Source organism: Cygnus olor, chromosome 3, assembly GCF_009769625.2.
Source record: "Cygnus olor isolate bCygOlo1 chromosome 3, bCygOlo1.pri.v2, whole genome shotgun sequence".
NCBI lineage: Eukaryota > Metazoa > Chordata > Aves > Anseriformes > Anatidae > Cygnus > Cygnus olor.
This window is the reverse complement of record NC_049171.1, coordinates 64,412,953-64,433,392: the sequence shown is the minus strand read 5'-3', so window position 1 is coordinate 64,433,392 and position 20,440 is coordinate 64,412,953. Positions and strand designations below refer to the sequence as shown.

Genomic DNA, 20,440 nt, shown 5'->3' with positions numbered 1-20,440 from the left:
GCCCTGCGGTTTCCATTCTTTGTTTGTTTGTCTCGCAGACATACTTTTCGAATGTGATGCGACGTCAGAAGAATGGTTCCACTGCTTTTTCTGGGCAAGTGAGTTCACATCCTGCCTTAAAGAAAACCCTAAGTTTCATTAATGGCAAAGATCAACAGGGCATTTTAAACATTTTAATATTTTTAACCCAGCCATTGTCGCATACCCTAGTATCCAGTGCAAAGTCCCATTCAGACCGCAGGAAAACACCCTAGCATCTACCCTCACCCGGTCTGAACCAAATCCTATCAGGTCTGAAACGTGCCCACGTCCATTTATTTTCTGGCTCCTGCTTCCTGCTCAGGAACCGGGCACTCCTTGCAATGCCAAGCCCTCACAGCTCCCCAGGTGCATTCATTTCGCAGCCTTCCCAGCAGTCACACCACTCGCCGTTCCCCGAGCAAGTGATCCAGTACATGAGGCTCACATGTCAGCAATTAAGCAGGTCTTTTCTGCTCAGCAGCCTCCCAGGGGACTGCCTTCATTAGTTCCTCTCCTCCTTCCCCATCTGCAGAGAGCTTTCTCAGTGGAGCTGTGCTGGGAGAGGCAGGGGCTTCTCCTGGCTGGGTGCAGCAGGGAGCTCCATGCTTGCAGACCTTCCTGCGGGGGCCAGGTTACTCCAGCGTTGCACAGGAAAAATTGCATTTAGAAAGCTTCCTGTAAAGTCACGGACATCGGTCCTGCGCTATTCTCCAAGTCTCATAATGTACTGTTTTCATGATTTACCCCTCACAGCTTGCATCGTTACAGGTGTGGCTGTGCACTGAGGACCTTTTCTCTCACAGGAGATGTCAGCAGCTGTGCATGTGTGGGCTGGTGACATTTTCTGAACCTGTTCAAGACTTAATTGGAAGTGTACTCATGACTTCTATTTAATGAACTGTTTTCTACCTTTTTTTTTTTTTATATATAATTCAAAGAATGTGAGAAAGGTCATAAAACAAAATACACAGTTCATGCTTTACATCTCACTAAAGTCAATAGTTCGCTGATGGCGGTGAGCTTTGAGTGAGACCCTGGAGCTTTTTTTTTGGATTATTTTTCCTTCAAAGTATTTTGGGCCACAGAGCAATTGTAACTTTGTTGTTCTGTAAAGAATAAGCTTCAGAGTCTACTTTAAAACTCCCACATTAAGGAGCCACTCCATATCTAATCCTTTGTTGTTGGCAGCAATCAAAAAGAAAAGGTTGCAGAATACGAAGAAATCTAAAGATAAACTAGAAAAGATACCATAGCAAGAGGTCAAAGGTGTTTAAGAGTTTCTTTTCAGAAGCAAAATGACAGAAATGAAGGTAAAAGAAGACCCAGAGAAAGTAGGTCAGTATTGAATACGAAGAGGTAGAAGACGAAAAAAAAAACTAAGGGCTCCTACATGTGATATCAAAGTGCACTTGTAGATCAGAGTAATGTGAACAATCGGTCAGAAAAATTATATCATGGAAGTAAAAATGTTTTTTTATCACCCTGCAACTTACACTCATAGAGGTATATATCTGAAAATGCCATCCCCCTCCACACCCTCCCCTGACAAAAAAAAAAAAAAAAGGTACTTCCCTTTTTTACACAGCCCTTTCAATAATTTTGGATGAAATGTAACAGCCATGGTTAATGGCTCTGGAAACTGAAGTTCTATTTCCCTTGATCAGGAAAAGCCTTAGCAGTATACATCTTTCTGACGTGGAGAAAGATTAATTTAGTTGACTGTTCATTTATTTATTTACTTATTTATTAACTGTTCTGATAAGATTGCCAAAGAAATTGTCACTCGTGATGATTTTGGAAAGCTGTTATTTTATGATTAAGCCAAATTATTTCACAAAGACCATCCAGTGGCCACTAAGGCCTGATGAAAATATATGCAATTTGGGCATCAGAGAGTGGAGAACCACTAGCCTGGGCAAAAGTGATGCTGGAAAAAACATGTTTTAAAAGAAGGTGCCTGCAACCCATGATCTGCTGCACAAGTGCTGAGCATCACCTGCTGAGGTGAGTGTGGTGGTTTTATTCAGGTGGGCAGCTGAGCTCCACCACAACCTCTCTCTCACTCCTCCTCCTCAAGAGGAAAGGGGGAGGAAATTAGATGGAAAGGGCTCAAGGGTTGAGATAAGGACAGGAAGATCACTCAAGAATTATTGGCATGGGCAAAACAGACTCAGTGTAGGGAGATTAGAGAAATTCATTACCTTTTTTAGTAGAATGGGGTCTGCAGTCAGTCTGTAGCACTTCGCCTCTGCTGCTCCTTCATGGTCACTCTGCCCCTGCTCCATGTGGGGTCCCTCCCATGGGATGCCGTCCTTCTGAATTGATCCTGCGTGGGCTTCCCACAGGCAGCAGCTCTTCAACAACTGCTCCCACATGGCTCCGTACCACGGGGTCCATCCCCCAGGAGCAAACTGCTCCAGCACGGGTCCCCCACGGGCGGCAGCTCCCCCCAGACCCCCTGCTCCTGCGTGGGCTCCTCTCCACGGGCGGCAGCTCCGGCCCGAGGCCTGCTCCTGCGGGGGCTCTCCATGGGCCGCAGCCTCCTCCAGGCCACATCCACCTGCTCCACCGGGGGCTCCTCCCCGGGCTGCAGCGTGGAGATCTGCTCCATGTGGGACCCATGGGCTGCAGGGGGACAGCCTGCTCCACCAGGGGCCTCTCCACAGGCCGCAGGGGAACTGCTGCTGCCTGCCTGGAGCACCTCCTGCCCTCCTCTGCAATGACCTTGGGGTCTGCAGGGCTGGGTCTCACTCCTCTCTTTCCCAGCTGCTGTTGCAGAGCAGTTTTTTGTTTGTTTGTTTGTTTTTCCCTTCCTTAAATCTGCTGTCACAGAAATGCAACCAATGTCACATCATGGCTCACCTCTGGTCAGCGGCGGGTCCTTTTGGAGCCGACTTGAACCAGCCCTTATCTAACATGGGGCAGCTGCTGGGCAGCCTGCTGGGGCTGCCTCTGAGGTGCGTGCTGGCAGCAGAGCCGACATTCAGTTCTGGTGCTGGCTGCAGGCCCTGCTGCTCCCTGCAAGCAGCTTTTTGGGTAAACACTGAGGGAGAAGGCTGGGTGTTTGGGACGGTCACCAGCCATGCATGGCCAGGCACTTCCAGCATGCAGCCATCCTCCTGGGCATGAGGAAGAGGAAGGGCAGGATGTCGATCAAGACAGAAGCCAATTACTTTTTTTTTTTTTTTTTTCCTTAAAATCCTCCTATTCAGGCAACCCTTGCTGATAGAGCAGCCAAGTGAAGGAGTACTGACAGGCAGGAACACCTCGACTCGTGTGCTTTTCCACACAAGAAGAGCAGAACCACGAGGCTCACTCGCCCAGCCTGGGGGCAGGCAGGGAAGGAGCAAGGCTTGGGAGGGGTGCGCAGATAGCAGCAGGAACCACCCAGGAGCCCGGCACACACCCGGGTGACCGTGGCCGGCTCGAGCCCGATCAGCCCCGACTGGGCTCGGGCTCTCGCTCCGGGCAGGGGCCGGCCCCGCGGGCAGGAGCCACCGCCCCCGGCCCCGCCTTGTGCCCGGCCTCCGCCCGGCCGCCTGCCGCCGCCATGTCCGCCCCGCTGGGGCTGCTGCTGCTGCTGGGGCTGCCCGGGCTCCTGGGCGGGCGGCCCCGCTACCAGCCCACCTGGGGCTCGCTGGATGCCCGGCCGCTGCCCGCCTGGTTTGACGAGGCGAAATTCGGCGTCTTCATCCACTGGGGCGTGTTCTCGGTGCCCAGCTTCGGCAGCGAGTGGTTCTGGTGAGCTCCCCGCCTCGCCCCCCCGCCCCCGAAATGGCGGCCCCCGCGCCGGGGGTAACGGGGCTTGCCCGGGGAGCAGCGCTTCGGGGACGGGGGTCACAGCCCAAGGGTGTTGTACCCCAGGTGGGGCCGAGCAGAGAGACCTCGGGCTTCATGGCCCCGGTTAGGAAGGGGCTTGAGGCTGGTACATGCGGCCAGCGGTGTGTGCAGCCCTGGCACTGCTGAGCGGGTGGGCTAGCGTCAGCCCAGTGAGCAGGGGGACCAGAGCTGGAGCATGCTTTTTCTGCAATGTTCGTGAAGGAGATAAAGCATCAGAGGGAGACCACTCAGGTGCCACAGTGAAGGGTCAGAAGAAGCAGGTTGCTCCAGGATCTGTGCAGGACAGGTGTTGCAGATCCCCACAGCCTCTGAGAGGGCTTCGAGCAGCCCTTGTGAAGCCCGTCGCTCCCCGCATTGCTTCCCTTGCTTGGCACACTGCCTCCTGTTTTCTTGTTCGCCTTTTGTGCTGGTGCTGGTTTTATGTGGTATTATCCACTTAACCGAAAGCCCAGATCCTTCAAGTAATTGTAGTTCAAAGGCTGGATGAAACCTTGGGTTTGTTGAGTGCTCGCTGGGTCAGGCCCTTTGGCTGTAGCCATTTGTTTTGCCACCTTCTTTCCGTGCTCTACCAAATACTTCCTGTAGGACTTGGAGTGAGGTGCCCTGCATCATGTACAGTATGAAGGTTAACAACAGCTCTCCAGCAGAGCTACAGTAAAGTTTAAATGCAACATTTGTAAAACAAATCAACTTCCCTGTAAGCAAACCACTTTTTTGAAGGCAGTATTTGGCTTATTCTTTACAGAGTTATGTTTAAGGGTACCAGGAGTTTTTTAATGTATATTCTATTTACTAAGTAATGACTGTGGGGTGAAAAAAAGCTAAGTTTTGGATCAAGCCTTACTCTGAGTGCTGTGCTCCCAGAGTAGGATTCGTACACGGATTCAGGCTCAAATATTAATTTTTTATTGTTTTTCTAAAAGCAATCCCCGATTCTTTTTAGTTGATAAAGTTGTTTATGTCCCTGTTGCCTCCCATCCGTAGATATGTATAGGTGTGGAGCTGCTCCAGGGCCTTCTGGCAGCATGCACAGCCAGGTGGCTGAGGTCCTTTGCTGACACCTTCAAAGGGAAAGTCAAAAACCCCAATAGTCACTCAGTCTGCCTTCTTCCCTTCAGAGCTGCACAGTCTTGGTCAGTACAGTTCTAAAACTTAATCCTGTCAGAGCAGAAGTGTTGACAAACGAAGGAAGGATGTTACCTCTCTTTATGCAATTACATACTTTAAAATCAGAGGTGTTTTTTTTTCAGGTTCTTGCATGGAGGAAGACTGTCACAGCCTCTTCTTTTTTCCTTTTTTTTTTTTTTATCTCATTGGCTGCTAGAGATTGCTTGCTTATGCTGAAGTCTGTTTGGGAAGGTTACAACAAGTTCATGCAGCTGCTGTGGTCATGCAAAGCTGAGGTCAGAGACCAGCTCAGGACAGGAGAGAGAAGCACAATCTGAAACATTCAGATTCTGTTCTTCTTTTTTTTTTTTTTTTTCTTTTTTTCATTTCATTTTTTTCTTCCCTTTTTCATTTTTTTCTTTTTTCTTTTTTTTCTTTCTTTTCTTTCTCTCACTTTCAAACTGTATTCATTTATGCCTTAATTTGCCAACAGGAGCTTTGCTGCTTGGCTTAATTCATAGGGAGGTGAATGCTTTCAAACCTTGTTCCCCTAAATATTAGCAGTCACAACATATATTGTTAGAAGGCCTCCAGCAATAAGGCTGTTCATTCTGTAGGGACTGTTGCATGCTGTCTGTAGAATTCCTCTTTCATTGCTAGGTAGGGGAGAGAGAGAGAGAGAGCAGTCCAAAAAGAAATAATGCTGTATTGGCAGTTTATGAGCTTTGCCCATGGTGAGGGTGAGAGACCACCATCAGGCCACAGAGCAGCTCCAAATCTTGTTGTGGATGGGAACAGTTGGAGTAGTGACATTACTGGACCAGGACTTGACAAATGAAATTCTGTGACTTTTCCAAAGTGAAATGACTAAAGGATGCAGAGCATGGGGAAAGAGGACGGAGAAAAGGAAGTCTTTTATTAGTAATATTGCTGTGTTCTGAAGCAATTTATCTGGTTGCCAGTGTCATATGCCTCCAGTGTGCATGACTCTCAGCATGAAGACAAGTAAGAGCTGATCATTTCAATTCTCTCTCCTTTGTCTAAAACATCACCAACATATGTGGTTTTTATCTGTATTTTGTAGGTGGTACTGGCAGAAGGAAAAGAGAGAGCCCTATGTGAAATTTATGGAGGCAAATTACCCACCTGGGTTCAGTTATGAAGATTTTGGGCCACTGTTTACAGCAGAATTCTTTGATCCCAACCAGTGGGCAGATATTCTGAAGGCTTCAGGTGCAAAATATGTGGTCTTAACTTCAAAACATCATGAAGGTAAGTAGAAAGCTTGTGAATGTTAGCAATTGTTGCATTTCTGTTAACTGAAGAGAAATCCCCATGACTTCCCGGCCTGCTGAGCGAAAGAGAAAGCTACAGAGTTACCTGCCCCAACCCAGCCAGAGAGTTTAAAAATGCCTAGGAAATGTGTTAGAGTCAGGAAAATGCATACACAAAGCTATGGTCATGAAGCTTGCATAGAAGGAAGAGTAGATTGTGCCGTGTTTCTCTTCTTATAGGTTAAGACTGCCTGAAATGGTGGGGGCAAGCGGGGTGAGCTTCTAGACGAGTTAATTTCTGAATTAACTAGATGAGTTAATTTCTGATTGTTGTGTAATTTATTGCTCAAGCAAGCACAAAAGTGCATCCTGCACTGTTTCATGTACAGAGAGCTGCTGTGTACAGGCAGTTAACTAGCTTTGTGGGTTTCCCCAGGGAATTTAGCAGTATGTTCCAGGAGTCAAGATGCTCTGCAGAGAAAAGTAAAGAAAGAGGAAGTGGTTAGAAGGCAACATAATATCAAAGGAAAGTGTAAAATGCTAAGCAGCAATATGAGGGTGCATTTAGTGAATGTGTTGGGGAGATGTGGGCTCAAGAGTTGCAGCTAGTAACGTGTGAATTTTAATCCCATCTCTGACCAACAAAATCCTGATCCTGATGATGCCAGTGGTGTAATTCCCACTGACTTCAAAAGAACCAAGATTCGTTTAGTCTGTCCTGTAGCCTTGGGCATGAATTTTTAGCTTGTTTGTCTGGTTGATAAGATTACACGTTTCCAGTTCACAAAAATACTGCAAGATTCATTAGGCAATGACCGTGAGGGTGAGAGCAGAGCTCCTCTGGCAGTGGTTTAAGTCTGCGGCGCAGTAGTACCTGAAGTGCTCAGGCTGGATTGCCAAACGCCTGAAAAGTTAAATCTCTCCTGATACCTAATGCTGATATTTTAAAAGCTGTTTCAAGAGCTTTTGCACTCTGCTTATATACATGTACTGAGTTGTTCTAAATATCGAGACAAATGACTAGCGAACATTTGCATAAGATGTAAACAGAAGGGAGGAGAGTAGTCTGAACGCAAATGATAGCTTGTGTATTTTGCAACAGGGAGTGTTTCATCTTCCAGTTGTTGAATGTGTATTCAGAGTTCGTATTTACCGCGTTCCGTGAAACTCTAGTTGCCTCAGAAGTTGCTGTAGTTTTGGTTAATTTAATTGGGACATTTGAATGGAGTGAACAACTAAAGAGGAAGGAATAATTATTCTGAGCAGTACAGTACTAGAAAATGCATGTTTATGTATAAAATCTATAAATGTATCAGGCATTGTATTCTGATGTTATGGCTACTGCCACAGTGCATGAACAGATTATAGGCATGCTTTATACCATGATAACCATATTAGTACATGTATTATTTTTATTATTTTGTTTTCTTTTGCAACATACTTCTAAATCACTTCCCAGAAGGAAGAACCGTTATGTCCCCTCTTCTGCTTCTCTTTCTTATCTTTTAATTTTCTTTTTGCAGGCTTTACTTTGTGGGGTTCCAAATATTCTTGGAACTGGAATGCTGTTGACGTGGGACCAAAACGAGATCTTGTGGCCGAACTTGCAACATCTGTTAGAAACAGGACCGACTTGCGTTTTGGGTTGTATCACTCCTTGTTTGAATGGTTTAATCCTCTCTTCTGTGAAGATGCCACCAGTGTCTTCAAGACAAGAAAGTTTCCAACCAGTAAATCATTACCAGAACTCTATGAAATTGTGACCAAGTACCAACCAGAAATAGTTTGGTCTGATGGGGATGGAAATGCACCAGATACTTACTGGAACAGCACTGGCTTTCTAGCTTGGCTGTATAATGACAGGTGTATCATGATGCTATTTTAGCTCCTAATCTGAAATTCTGCTCTGTGTCTAGTTTGTCTCGTTCTCTGTATATTTTGTAGAACCTTTAAACTCTGCTTATGGGGACTTCATTAAATCTTAATTTTCTTGAAACTCAGAGTGCCAAGAATCCAGGTCTTCCCTAAAACTATTGAAGCTTGCTTTAGAAAAAGACTTCTGTACTTTTTTTTTAACCACATTTGCAAATTCATCAGTTAAGATGGCAATGGTTATTCTACCTCGTCATTTTCTTTCCGAAGTATTGTCTGCTGCATAGGCAAACAGGATAGGGGGATAATTTGAGAACAGGGGTGCATTGTTGTCAACACACACTGAACATCTGGCAGTGGGTATGAAGTGCAGACTGCTTTCTGGCGGGCCTCCTATGAAAGTCTGCAGCATATTTCCCCAACGATGCCAATCTGGACTTTTTACTAGCAGAGGATGAGAACTGGATTCCTGAAATTGCACTTAATCTAATAGTAGTGAATTAATAGCGCAGAACTCATCAGAATGTTAGTTTCTGGGAGGGACGTGGTGGTGGGGAGAGATTATGCTAGCCGTGACTGTAATTTCTAGAATAAAAATCATAAACTTAAGTATTCCTTGCTTTCAGTCCAGTTCGGGACACCGTTGTGACCAATGACCGCTGGGGAGTCGGCAGCATCTGTAAGCACGGTGGCTTCTACACGTGCAGTGACCGATACAACCCCGGACACCTTCTGCCTCACAAGTGGGAGAACTGCATGACCATTGACAAGTGGTCCTGGGGGTACAGGAGGAACGCGAAGCTTGACGATTACTTCACAATCGAGGAACTGGTGAAGGTATGATGGGACAAAGGAGTTGCCTCCAACTGCTGGTTATTATGTTAGACTGTACATTTCAATTATACATCTATTTTAAGGAAAATTATTAATTAAATAATGAAGCAATGAAATAATGTTGTTCATTTGCAGCCTAACAATGGCAGCATGGAATATCCGTGTAATTCTTACTGATTTTATAGAAAATACTATGAAAAATATTATCTAGTAAAAATTCAGTCAGTTTCTTAGAAGCTATTTCCTCTGTGAGGAACTGGTCAAAGACCGATTTGGATAATCTTTGTTCTAGGATTTTGTTTTCTAGTAACTGCACTGTTGAGTTGACAAGAAGCAAACAGCTGCAGTTGCACAGAGACTCCTGTCTGAAGGCTATGTCTTTTTCCCCGTTCTAGCTAGAAACATTTTATAACCCTTAACAGTCTTTTATCTGGTAGCTAGAAACGTTCCTTCCATTCTACTTCATATTTAAAAAAAAAAAAAAAAAGAAAAATGAAAACAACGCCCGCAGAAATACAGATAGCCTGTGTTAATGGAAAATTGATTCAATTTGCTAGTCTAAGGTATTAAAAAAGAAGACTTGAAGCTTGGAAGAACTGAATGAAAGGAAGACTTATCTTTCAGATAAAATGCATTTAATTGCAAAACTCAGCTACTGAAGAGGAAGATTGTTGTTGTTGCTTAATCCAAATCTGTCCTTTGTATTGTCCTTGCAAAAGATAATTTCAAACTGAAGTAACCTTTCTTCAGAGGAGAAGGTCTTAAATTCATTCAATAGCTTGTCTCCAGTTGTCTGTTCCTCAGACTTGTGTATCTCAGGCTGATCTCTGGAGGGCAGTGTGGATGGAAACACAAACATTTATGGACTCGCTAGAAGGATCATCAATCTATTTGCAGATTGTCAAGTTCATAATATGGCATTAGTGTAGACTCAGTGCTAGAACATGTGATCTTTAGAGGCTGAGATTAAAAAAAAAAAGTATTAGTAAAATTGTCTGCCTCTTTTTGTTTAAGTTGCTTCATGGATTAATAGGTCTGGGAAAAGCTCTACTCCAGGATGAATGAACCCTTTGAAAATCTAGATTTTCAATAGGATTTTTTTTTTATTACTACCATGTGCACAGACATGAAAACACATTCAGTCTTCCACCCCCTTTTTCATCCTCTTCCATCCCATTCTTTTAATGGTAGGAACATTTCATTTGAATCCCAGTCTGTGCATTGTGTGTTACAGAAATAGTTACGTACAATGTGAATTTTACAGGCACTAATGTCTATGACTACTGTGCATAAAAATGAACACCCGTTCTGTCACTGGCTCCATTTGTAAAAGGTAGACTACTAGGAAGATCCTAATAGTACTCTCAGAGACAAGATTTATTCTTTTCTGCATAAATTATTGAGACCGCTTCATTTTCTTCTGAATATTTTATGAAAACTGTACTAAATATGTAAAGCTTCATAGTGTTTTACAGATGTCTCCATAAAACAGGGAGAGCATCAAACAGAGGAAGAATATGAAATTGCTTTTCCCTGCTTCAGTAAAAAATGAAGTGGCATCTACTAGCCCTGTTTTCCTCTCATGCAGAGAAATAATGCTATAACTGTTCTATGGGGAAATCTTTCATGAAATTGAGAAGTCAAAATGTTAAAAAGTTGTAGGATCTGATTCTAATGTAGATTCAGTCAGACGTACTGGTGTGCAAATGTATTTGGGGCCACTTCCTGCCATGCAAATTGACAGTAGAGCTTTGTTTTATGGGAGCTTCAATTTTGTATCGACTGTTGGGATGACGTCCAAAGTCTGAGCACGCAGCAGTAACGTACCTAGTCCAATCCATCATTCTGAAGCAGCACACCAGGCTTTAGTAAGAACTTCAAATATATGATTTCATTTGCCGTGACCATATGTTCTGCGTATGTGTTTAAAAACATTTCAGCAACTTGTAGAAACAGTGTCTTGCGGAGGAAATCTCCTGATGAATATCGGGCCCACTCACGATGGTCGCATCGCTGTTGTATTTGAGGAACGCCTGAGGCAAATGGGTGCCTGGCTGAAAGTCAACGGAGACGCCATCTATGGGACAAAGCCGTGGAGAGCGCAGAACGACACGGTCACACCAGACGTGTGGTAAGGCGACTGAATCAATATACAGGCTGTGTACAGCAGTGTGTGTGGAAATTACTAAATTCTTAATGGTGTGATACTACGGAAATCACCAGCTTGCTTTGTGTGCGCTGAAGAAATGAACCCTTTTGTCTATTTAAGAAACTGCATGGAAGTGTGTATAAACATGTAGGTGGACAGTGGGTGTCAGAGAATGTAGTACTGGGATGATGCCAGGGCTGAAAGGAGGGTTGCAAGAGTTTCCTTAATGATCTTGTGCTTATTAGTGGAGCTGGAATCCGAAACAATAAAAAATAATAAATAAAAAATCCAGACACACAAAACTGCTATGAAGTGGTGTTTATCTGTATAACAGGAATGCTTTATCTTTAGAGAGGAGAGAAACTAGAAATCTAGAAAACTAGAAAAATCCATTTCTTTTTAAGGTAAAAACACACAGGAAAATAATAGTAATTGTTTGGTCAGTAAAAAGCTCAGCCAGCCTCTGAGCTCTGCTGTGCCTTTGTGCTTCCTAGCTGCTATAGCGCCATAGTGATCCATGAGGCTTTTGTTCTGACCCTCTTCTCTGCCTCACTTGGCTTTCTTTAGTCCTGCTCCAAGTAAGCTTTTGCTATCTGGCCGTAGCCTTGAAATTGTTGAAGGTTTAGTAGAACCACTTTTGAGAAAAATAAAAAAAAATGTAACTAAAATGAAGGAAGGTGGGAGAAATATTTCAAACGTATGGTGCAAGATATACAAGGATATAATGTGGATAATGTCTGCTGAAATTCATTTTTTAAAAAAATAACAATGCCAAGTGGAAGCTTTGTTGTTGCACGTGCTCCTAGGAAATTCTTCAGTGTAAAATCTGTGTATTTGTCTATAGATGTGAATTACAACATTTTTCTGAATATAACCCACAAGTATCTGTTAATGATTCACCTTAACCCCCCAGATCTTCTTTCTGATATGACTAGGCAGCAGTGAATTATAATAAGCTTGCTGAAGTTACTACAGATGTTTACTTCTAAATAAACTTCTTTAATAATCTGTTACCTCCAGTTTGTCAGCATGTGTTTTCAAGGAATAGTACTTTATTAAAGGGTATAGACCATATGAAGTGAAGGTTATGCATGTGAAAATGTAATTAATGCTGACTTTGCAAATCATTTATTTTCCAGTCTTGAAAGCATGATATAAATTGCTTCAGAAAACTTACAAGGAAAGACTGAAACGTGTTTCTGTTCCCCATTTCCAACCAGGTACACATTCAGACCCACAGATGGCAAAGTTAATGCCATCTTCCTTAACTGGCCAATCTCTGGGACTCTGGAACTTGGTGAGCCACAGGCTAAGCTTGGAGAAACACAGGTAAAAAGACTCTTCCCACCCTGTGTTTAGAACAGTGAGGTTTTTAACACATTACGAGAAATGAACATACTCTGAAGGGATGTGGAAAACAACTCCGGGATTTGTCATGATCCATCAGTGTTTATTTTAGTTTCTGGCATCTTTGGGAATGCATACAGAGTACTTTGGAAGAGACCCAGCAACATGTTGTTTTTTGTTCTGGGACCTTCCTTGTCATAGTCCTCCCAGTGGGATGTTTCTTCTTAAAGTTAGACTGAGTTGTTGCTGGGATATAGCTTAGCTTTCAAACTAAGGATCATAAAAAGAAGCTAAATAGCAGGAAAACAACAGGGCCACCTCTCTCATTTCCACTGTAGAATCTACCCCAGGATGACCTTTCTTTATAAATATCCACTCATGATATTGTAATTGCTGTAACGGTCTGGTAGTTTCATGTGCACAAAGGGAATGCACACAGAGGCTTCGGTTGCCTGGGAGTATAAAACAGTTACTGGATGTGACTCTAAATGTGCACTTCAGAGCAAGCAGGGGTCAGAAGCTGAGGATGCTGATACCACACCTCCAAGTAGCCTGACCCATTAGAAGCAGAATTATAGAGCAGAACACGTGGTGCTCAGGACTTAATATCCACACTACTGCACTTAAAGGCTTTGCTTTGGCTTAGGTCAGTTCTGGTCTCATGCACTGGATGCCCACTAGCTGTTGAAATGCATTGTGGCTTCTCGTATAGTGTCATCTGAAAAAATACCTAATTTTCAGTGAGATGGCCCTGTGAGAAGGTGAAGAGAGTCACTTCAAGAACACTCCAAACATCGTGTAGAATACAAATGTAGATGTATCTTGCATTTTGGAGAGGCACTTGGACTATCTGTGCACAAAAAAATAATGTTCCTCAGGGGCAGAGACATTTTCAACTGTTTTCTTAAGCTGCTCCACTATTTTTAGCATTTCACACTAGCTAGCATACAAGTGTCCCTGCAAAACATTGTTTTTAGTGGGGCAGGTTCTTCAGGTCAGCTTTGAAATGTCTGGCTGCACTCTAAGAAATGTTGATGCTTATTCACAACTAAAAGCTCCACCACAGGAAACAGGCATTTCATAACCTACCTACTTACCTACCGAGACCCAAATCCCATCCCAAATACTTCTGACAAAGGTTTATGTACCTTTTACAGACCTAACTACTGATTTAGACAAAGTATCACTAGCTTTATTACTTACATACCTACTTCACAAATCCTTTTCCTTTACTTTTATTCATTGTCTTACATTAATTTGGTTGTTAATAGCATTTATGGATAATCAAATAGTAGTGATGGAAGAACGCTTCCCCTGATGAAAATGCAATTATACGTACTTTGAAAAGCCATTGTTCTAATTGTACTGCTGGTTCCTATTTCAGGTGAAGCTTGTTGGCTACCAGGAGCCACTGAAATGGATTGCATTAGGAGAAAAGGGACTGATGATAGCTCTACCTCAGTTAACACTTAAACAACTGCCATGTCAGTGGGGCTGGACCTTGCAACTGACTGACATAAAGTGAGCCATACCTTGGAGCCTTAGGTAGTAGGGTTTGTTTTTTTCCTGCCCATCTTCTTCGCTGCACTGTTTTTTAATTCTTACTTGCTTGACTGAGAAATATCAGTAACAGTCTATCTTTATTAAAAAAATAAATAAATTGTAAAAGGTGGAATGAAATGGACCTCAAATGAAATCCAGCACTAGATCGTTATATCTGCGTACAACTTGCTTCTTTGAACTTGTGTGAATAACTGAGCATCTACCTTGCCAAGAAACTGGCCAAAAGAAAAAGAGGTCAAGTTGAAAAGGAAGGAAGAATAAGGGCAGTAGATTTTTTTTAAAGCGATGAGAAAGAACAAAAGCTAAATCGAGCTCATATTCAACAGATCAGACAACTGCACACCTAAGTTAGTTGTACACCTTCTTTAAAGCAAGAAATCTAACTTCCACAAAACTGCATTGTGAAAACCTGTCAGTTTTAGAGGAAAGAATGAACTTCCCCATTGTCTGCTACAACCGGTGGCTGGTAGTTTCAGATGAGCTGAATAATGCATCTGCAAGAACAATCTTACGAAGGTGAGAAATTCATCACCAACGCATGAAGGCAATGCATATGTACATTTTAATTTCTTTATCATGAGAATCACTAATTTTACACACTCCTACCTTTGAGTAATTCTGTCTACTGAGTAAAGGGGGAGTTCTTTCTCTGTTTTGTGTAATTTCATAGGTTAAGGCTGACTCCTGTTTACATCCATTGTTTTTATAGTTACCAGGGTGCCTTCTGTGGACTACTAAACAATCAAAACCCCCATATATTTCAACAATATTTTTTTTTGAGAAATAATGAGGAGTTGCTAGGAATCCTCAGCTTTGGCAGGAAGACAGCATCTTAAGCAGAGAGTGGATTGTGTCCAATTTGAAAAATTCCCAAACTCATCATGTGTCGGGATTAGTAATTGTAGACCTGCAATGTGAGGTTTGCAAAAAGGGGGAGATACAGGACAACAAAAAGCATGAATAGTTTTGCGTAGACTTATTTTCCTGAGTAATGTTAATAAATGCCCAACTATTTCAGTTTTTAAGTAATGGGCTAATAAGGTATTGCCTTTTCTGCTAGTAACGTTATCACACGCACAAATTTTACATTAAAATATTTTATTACAATACAGACAATTGGGCTCAAAATTAATACAAATTAAGCTAAAATATTTACAAGTTAATGTGTACAGTGTAGCTGTTTCAACAGCATAAACAAGAACTTCTAAAAATCCACATTCTTTTCAGTAACAAAGAGAGCACCCCCCCCCCAGCCTGTTCAAGAGGCACGTGCATCCGTTGGCAAAGGCTTTCTGAAGAATGAGAAACCCTCTGGAATAACATTTGTAAAGTCAAGGAAAGAAGAGTTTTTCTTTACAGAAAGAAAAATCTGGCGGAAGAATAGAAAAGCCATACTTCATACTGCTATTCTTAGATCACCGTCATTCGTGTTTTTCCCAAAACCTAACACATCCCAGACAAACAAGTTATTTTTTCCTAAATATCTTGTTGTAATACTGCCACCAGATGCCTTCCAGATGCAATAAAAATAATCAAATGAATTATGCAAGAGTTTAACAACTTTTTAATAGAAAAGTCTTTACATACAGTGATTCTTTCAACAAGAATATTTTTAATGGGTGTTTGAAACAGAATTCTATTAGATAGAACAAATACGGGCTCGCTCCCAGTTTTTTCAGTATGTTCTTTCTGCTGGTCTACCACTCCTACACCATTACAAAATTAACCCAAATCTCATCAGTAGTCACACGGGCTGTGTTATAAATACATGATATATTCCTATTAGTGTGCAGCTCATTTCTCTAGTTGCTGAGGGGTACTAAAAGCTTCGTAAACATTAGCAGCAAAATCTTTCACTTGTTCCATCATCAATAGGTCCTGGAAGAAATTTAAGGAATAAATTTGCTTAATCAAAAACACACCCACCACTTAATCAAAAGCACACAGCCACTTCTCTGGTTTTGCTGCAGTACATGATTGTACTCATCATGAGAAAAACACCTGGCACTCCCACAGAGATTTAACTCAGATTTCTTGCATTAGAAAGGTTGATGAAGAGAACTCCAAATAGAACAAAGTTGAGACCTGTTTTTTGCTTCTGCACAGTTTAGTACAAGGAAGAGATTCCATGAGAAAAAAGAAACATCTTTTTGGAAGATAGAACTTTACAAAAAGTTTAAGTTATGCCAGTTCCTACTTTTTTTTCCTAAGCCATTGAAATTGAAGTGTGATATGTTACCTAAAAAGAAATATGCAACATCTCAAAATTTTATTTGGGATCTTTTAAATAAAGTATGATTTTTACCTGAACAAAGTGACTGGGTGTTTCACTGCATACTGAATGGATCTGTCCATTTATTATTGGAATTATCTTGGCTAAAGGAAGACTGACACTGGAAAGACTAGAAGAGAACAAAGATATTGACTTAGACCCGCTCTGGTATCAGTAAAACTACTGAACGGTGATTATTACAGTTGTAAATAATTACTACTTCAAAAGTAAAAGTTGGAACAACTTACTTTTGCATAGACCACAAACTGGAGTATACAAATGAAGGTTTTGTCCCTATTAAGTCTTTCATTGAATACAGAGAACTACCGAAGCAAATTTTATCTTGCCTGTTCGTGTTCCTATCACACAGTCCCACGCTTGCATTGCACGCAAGGGAAACACGGTTTAGCTGCAGCCTGTGTGTGTGTGTGTGTAAACTGTTGTTAGAAGTGTCAGTTTGCAATCTCACACTCTTTCAAACTCAAAACCAAGAGAGAGCCAACCTAAAGCCTTCTGGATATTCTAAGCATTGCAAATAGTCTACATTTAAATACAAACTTATGACTCAAGAGCCATTAGTTATTAAAATAAACATATATAAGCAAGTTATTATTCAAAGTCTTCATTTTAATATTTTAGAAATTACATTTCTAGGATTTGAACTCAGCTTTCAGATTTCTAGCACACTGTACTGTTTTAAAAGCAAGTTAACTTCAGAATAAAAGCTACATTTTTACAGTCTTCTGGGAAGAGGCAGAAGATCCTGAATGTTAGCATTGTTTTCAGCATACCAGTCAGAAAACAAAAACTCTGTAGGTACTTATGCTTACATATATTTGGAGAATATGCCCAACTTCCTTGAGAACTACAATAATTAACAGTCAGAAAGTGGGGCATATAGAGCTATCTTTCTTCCTGGCCTCACTGGGGAGTACTACAAGTACATCTTTCAGTGGTCACCACCAGTGGTGTAAATCCTCCAACCTAGAAAGGCAGTCTGCTCGTACAGCACTAGGAAACACTGGTAAGTATAGGTCTTCCGATTTCTGTTGTTACATCTGCAAGTTATGGTGGGGAAGATACCTCAGGAAAATTCTAGCAAGCTCATGGGTGAGAAGAAACATGCAGTAACTCCTAGGTCTCTGCTTGACTGAAGTGAGGGGATGGTATTTAGTCTTGAAAAACAGGAAACAGAAGTCTTTCCAGCATGAGAACTTCAACAAGGCAAGAAAATCACTAGCTCTTTTTAGAATTCACTATGAGGCCGAAAGAATTACCATGTAAGAACCACAACAAAAGGAGACATTTACCTATTTACAGAGCCGTTCTGAGACAGGTCCTGTTCAGTAGGTCTAAAGAACTCCGCCATGTTGTCCAGCAGCTGACTGAATCCTCTGTTTAAACACGTGCTCAAAACTGTACTGAAGTCTGGACTGAAAAAGTAAGTGCGTGCTGTTTTCATTCCTAGGATTCATTTTTTCATTCCTAGGATTTATTTTTCCAAACTAAAAAACCCTGCAAATCTCAAGAGAGACCAGCTCCCCAAGTGTCTCCACAGCAAACCAGTCAACAACCTAAACTGTACCCTCGAGTCACTAAAAGACATAAACCTACAGCATTCCTCACTTCTCTATTTCTTACTATGCAGTAACATAGAAGGGACCTGTCCTTAAAATGCCCCAGATCTCTAGCAGTTAAATTCTAAGAATGTTTTGGCTCAGTTCACTCCTATTCAATGCTTACCATAAAAGCCTCACTGCAGTAGCTTCTGTAGAAGGATGCATACGACCATTCATAAAACCGTGCATTAAAAACAAATTCTGATAAGCCAAAACTGGTGTTCATTTTATCAGAGCAAGTAAATGCAATAAAATTACTCTCAATTTACCCTGGTATAACAGAAGAGAAGTACTCCTCTGTTTCTATATAAGTACAGAAAATGTGAGGAGGAGATAAGGGGAAAGATGTCCTCATGGTCTTATTAAGGCAGGATTGCTTTTTATAAATGAATTTCAGAACACTCATATTTTGAAAATCCCAGCCTGCAATTAGTGAATATAAATCAATATTTAATGCAGCACGGTGGCTGAACGGTCACATTTTGCAAATGAAAGTTCACCAGCTTTTTATATGAAACTAACTGTCTTATATAAACTATAGTTGCAAGGAGGAGTTTAATATGCATGAAGAGTATTTCTGCATACCTTTCTAGCATATCTCTAGTTTCATTAAGTAGCTTAATTGTAGCAGTGTCTCTTTCTGTGAGTCCACAGGCCTGGAAAAAGCAAAGACAGATGCTATTTAGTGAGAAATATACTGGCAACTCTAAGAGCAGAAGTAGAATAGTTTTGCACCATGGAATTAAGTCGAGATGAGTCAAATATATTTAAAAGAAAAGATTTGTGATAGTAAATCAGATTCTTTATAATTTGTGCATGTGCACAGATTGCTGTGGTTTTTGTGTTTTTTTTTTTTTGTTTTGTTTTTGTTTTTTGGTTTTTAGTACTAGCAAGAAATGCCAGACTGATCAAGCAGGATATGTTTTCTACTTTTGGCTACCAAAACTGACATAAACACTGCATGTTAGCATAAGTTAATGGATTAATGCATGCGGTCACACAACGAAGCCTCAGTTTCATCTTTATACCAGCAATAATACAAATTAAGAACAAGTTTTCACCAATCAGTGATGTGGCTGGAGACAAACACCTTCAGAAAATTTCAGAAATTAGTGTTACAACTGAGATTAGATACACTTCTCTCTTGACTCCAAGACTTCATTTTCCAGCCCCAAACAACCAAAGACTCCAGCACACCATCACTTTCTTCCAGCAAAGCATCTCTCTCAGAGATGCTACAATTGGCCACGCTCTTTGCTGGTACACAAGTACAAGGTAATACAATTTGGCTTAGGACTACATTAAGCTGCACTATGTTACAGCATACGTCACAGACTGAAAGCAACTAATCTGGCTATGTTCCTGAGTTCATCGCTGACGTGCTGAGGAAGACCCTTGTTTTCAATCGAGTCTGAAGAAGGTAAGAGAAGGACACTTCACTTGCAAAGGAGGAGGCCCGGTCATTTATTAAGGATTCAGTTACCATGGTGCAACTGGAGGACTGTTATGCACCCCTCCCTCTTCAAAATAAACAAAGGCAGATGAAAAACTGAAACAAGTACCTGGGTAGCCAAGGGGTTTTCTTCATCTGGCATCAGATAATGACATAAGGGAGAATAAGGTGCACTCTGATCTGAATCTTTATGTTCCACTACTTTCCTGATATCTTTAAGTTTCTGTTCCAGCTCCAGAAGAGAAAGGGCATGCTTAAGGGAAATACTGGAAAGGAAAAAGTGTTAATTTTGCAGCCAACATTGTAATGATACATTGTTTATCTGCTGATAATATGCTCACAAATAACAGGATCCCAATCTGCAAAGTTGGTTTGCAATGTCAGGCTCTCAGCCTGCCAAAATCTTTGCCTGAATAAAGTCAGTAATGCCTCCCTTGGTTTTGATTCTAATAAAACTCATTGTTTTGGGAACTGTCATCACAGTAAAGATGAAAAGTTAACTACAGAAAAATACAGACTCTTACCTTCCAAAAACTTTATGCACAGCTTGTTTAACAATAGTTATTAATTCAGTCAGTCCTAGAACAAGAAAAGTGTCAGAATTATTCTAAGGTTTCACTCAAGTCTAGAAAAAAAAGTAGCATTTTGTAAGCGTAGTGGTTTATAGTAAGCACCATACCATCTCCTAAAAGGTGCTGAATACTTGATAAATATTGCTGCTGAACTTCAGGGGGAGCTAGCGGTGTCTGTGGGGAAAAAGAAAAGTTCTGTGACCCATCAACAGTAGACAACAATACAAAATCAATTTCAAACAGGTTGCAAACACTTTCCTTAATATTTTAATACCATGTAGCAGATGGATTCCCCCGTTATCAATGCAGCTCTAGAAAACAACTACATTTGATTTCTCTGCTAAAGAGAGGTTCCTTCTTATCACAGTAGTTTCAAAACAGAATAAGGAGATGAAAAATTTCTTAAAAGAAAAATTTAGAAAGTGGACATCAAAAATAAATCATGACTTCCCTGTCAGTTTGCTGTGGCCATCCTTCCAATCACACCTGAATCATCACAGTCAGACATGTAATGGCC

The 20,440-nt window shown here is 41.6% G+C and overlaps 2 protein-coding genes across 2 annotated transcripts in view; one reads left to right on the top strand and one right to left on the bottom strand.

Annotated features, from left to right (window-relative positions):
- Window positions 1–3,532: 3,532 nt before the first annotated feature.
- On the top strand, window positions 3,533–14,114 carry FUCA2 (alpha-L-fucosidase 2). The gene is made up of 7 exons (XM_040553360.1): window positions 3,533–3,762; window positions 6,053–6,240; window positions 7,766–8,105; window positions 8,741–8,951; window positions 10,889–11,079; window positions 12,318–12,426; window positions 13,829–14,114. Exons 1-7 carry the CDS (start codon window positions 3,572–3,574, stop codon window positions 13,967–13,969), a joined length of 1,371 nt encoding a protein of 456 aa, XP_040409294.1. The 5' UTR covers window positions 3,533–3,571; the 3' UTR covers window positions 13,970–14,114.
- A 974-nt stretch (window positions 14,115–15,088) lies between these two features.
- PEX3 (peroxisomal biogenesis factor 3) overlaps window positions 15,089–20,440 on the bottom strand; it is a 20,622-nt gene continuing 15,270 nt past the window's right edge. Inside the window, exons 6-12 of the mRNA XM_040553361.1 lie at window positions 20,031–20,097; window positions 19,876–19,930; window positions 19,461–19,617; window positions 18,484–18,554; window positions 17,590–17,712; window positions 16,313–16,409; window positions 15,089–15,885 (exon numbers count right to left, since the gene is read on the bottom strand). Coding sequence (XP_040409295.1) covers window positions 15,802–15,885; window positions 16,313–16,409; window positions 17,590–17,712; window positions 18,484–18,554; window positions 19,461–19,617; window positions 19,876–19,930; window positions 20,031–20,097 — 654 coding nt within the window. The 3' untranslated portion in view covers window positions 15,089–15,801. The remainder of the gene's footprint in view (window positions 15,886–16,312; window positions 16,410–17,589; window positions 17,713–18,483; window positions 18,555–19,460; window positions 19,618–19,875; window positions 19,931–20,030; window positions 20,098–20,440) is intronic.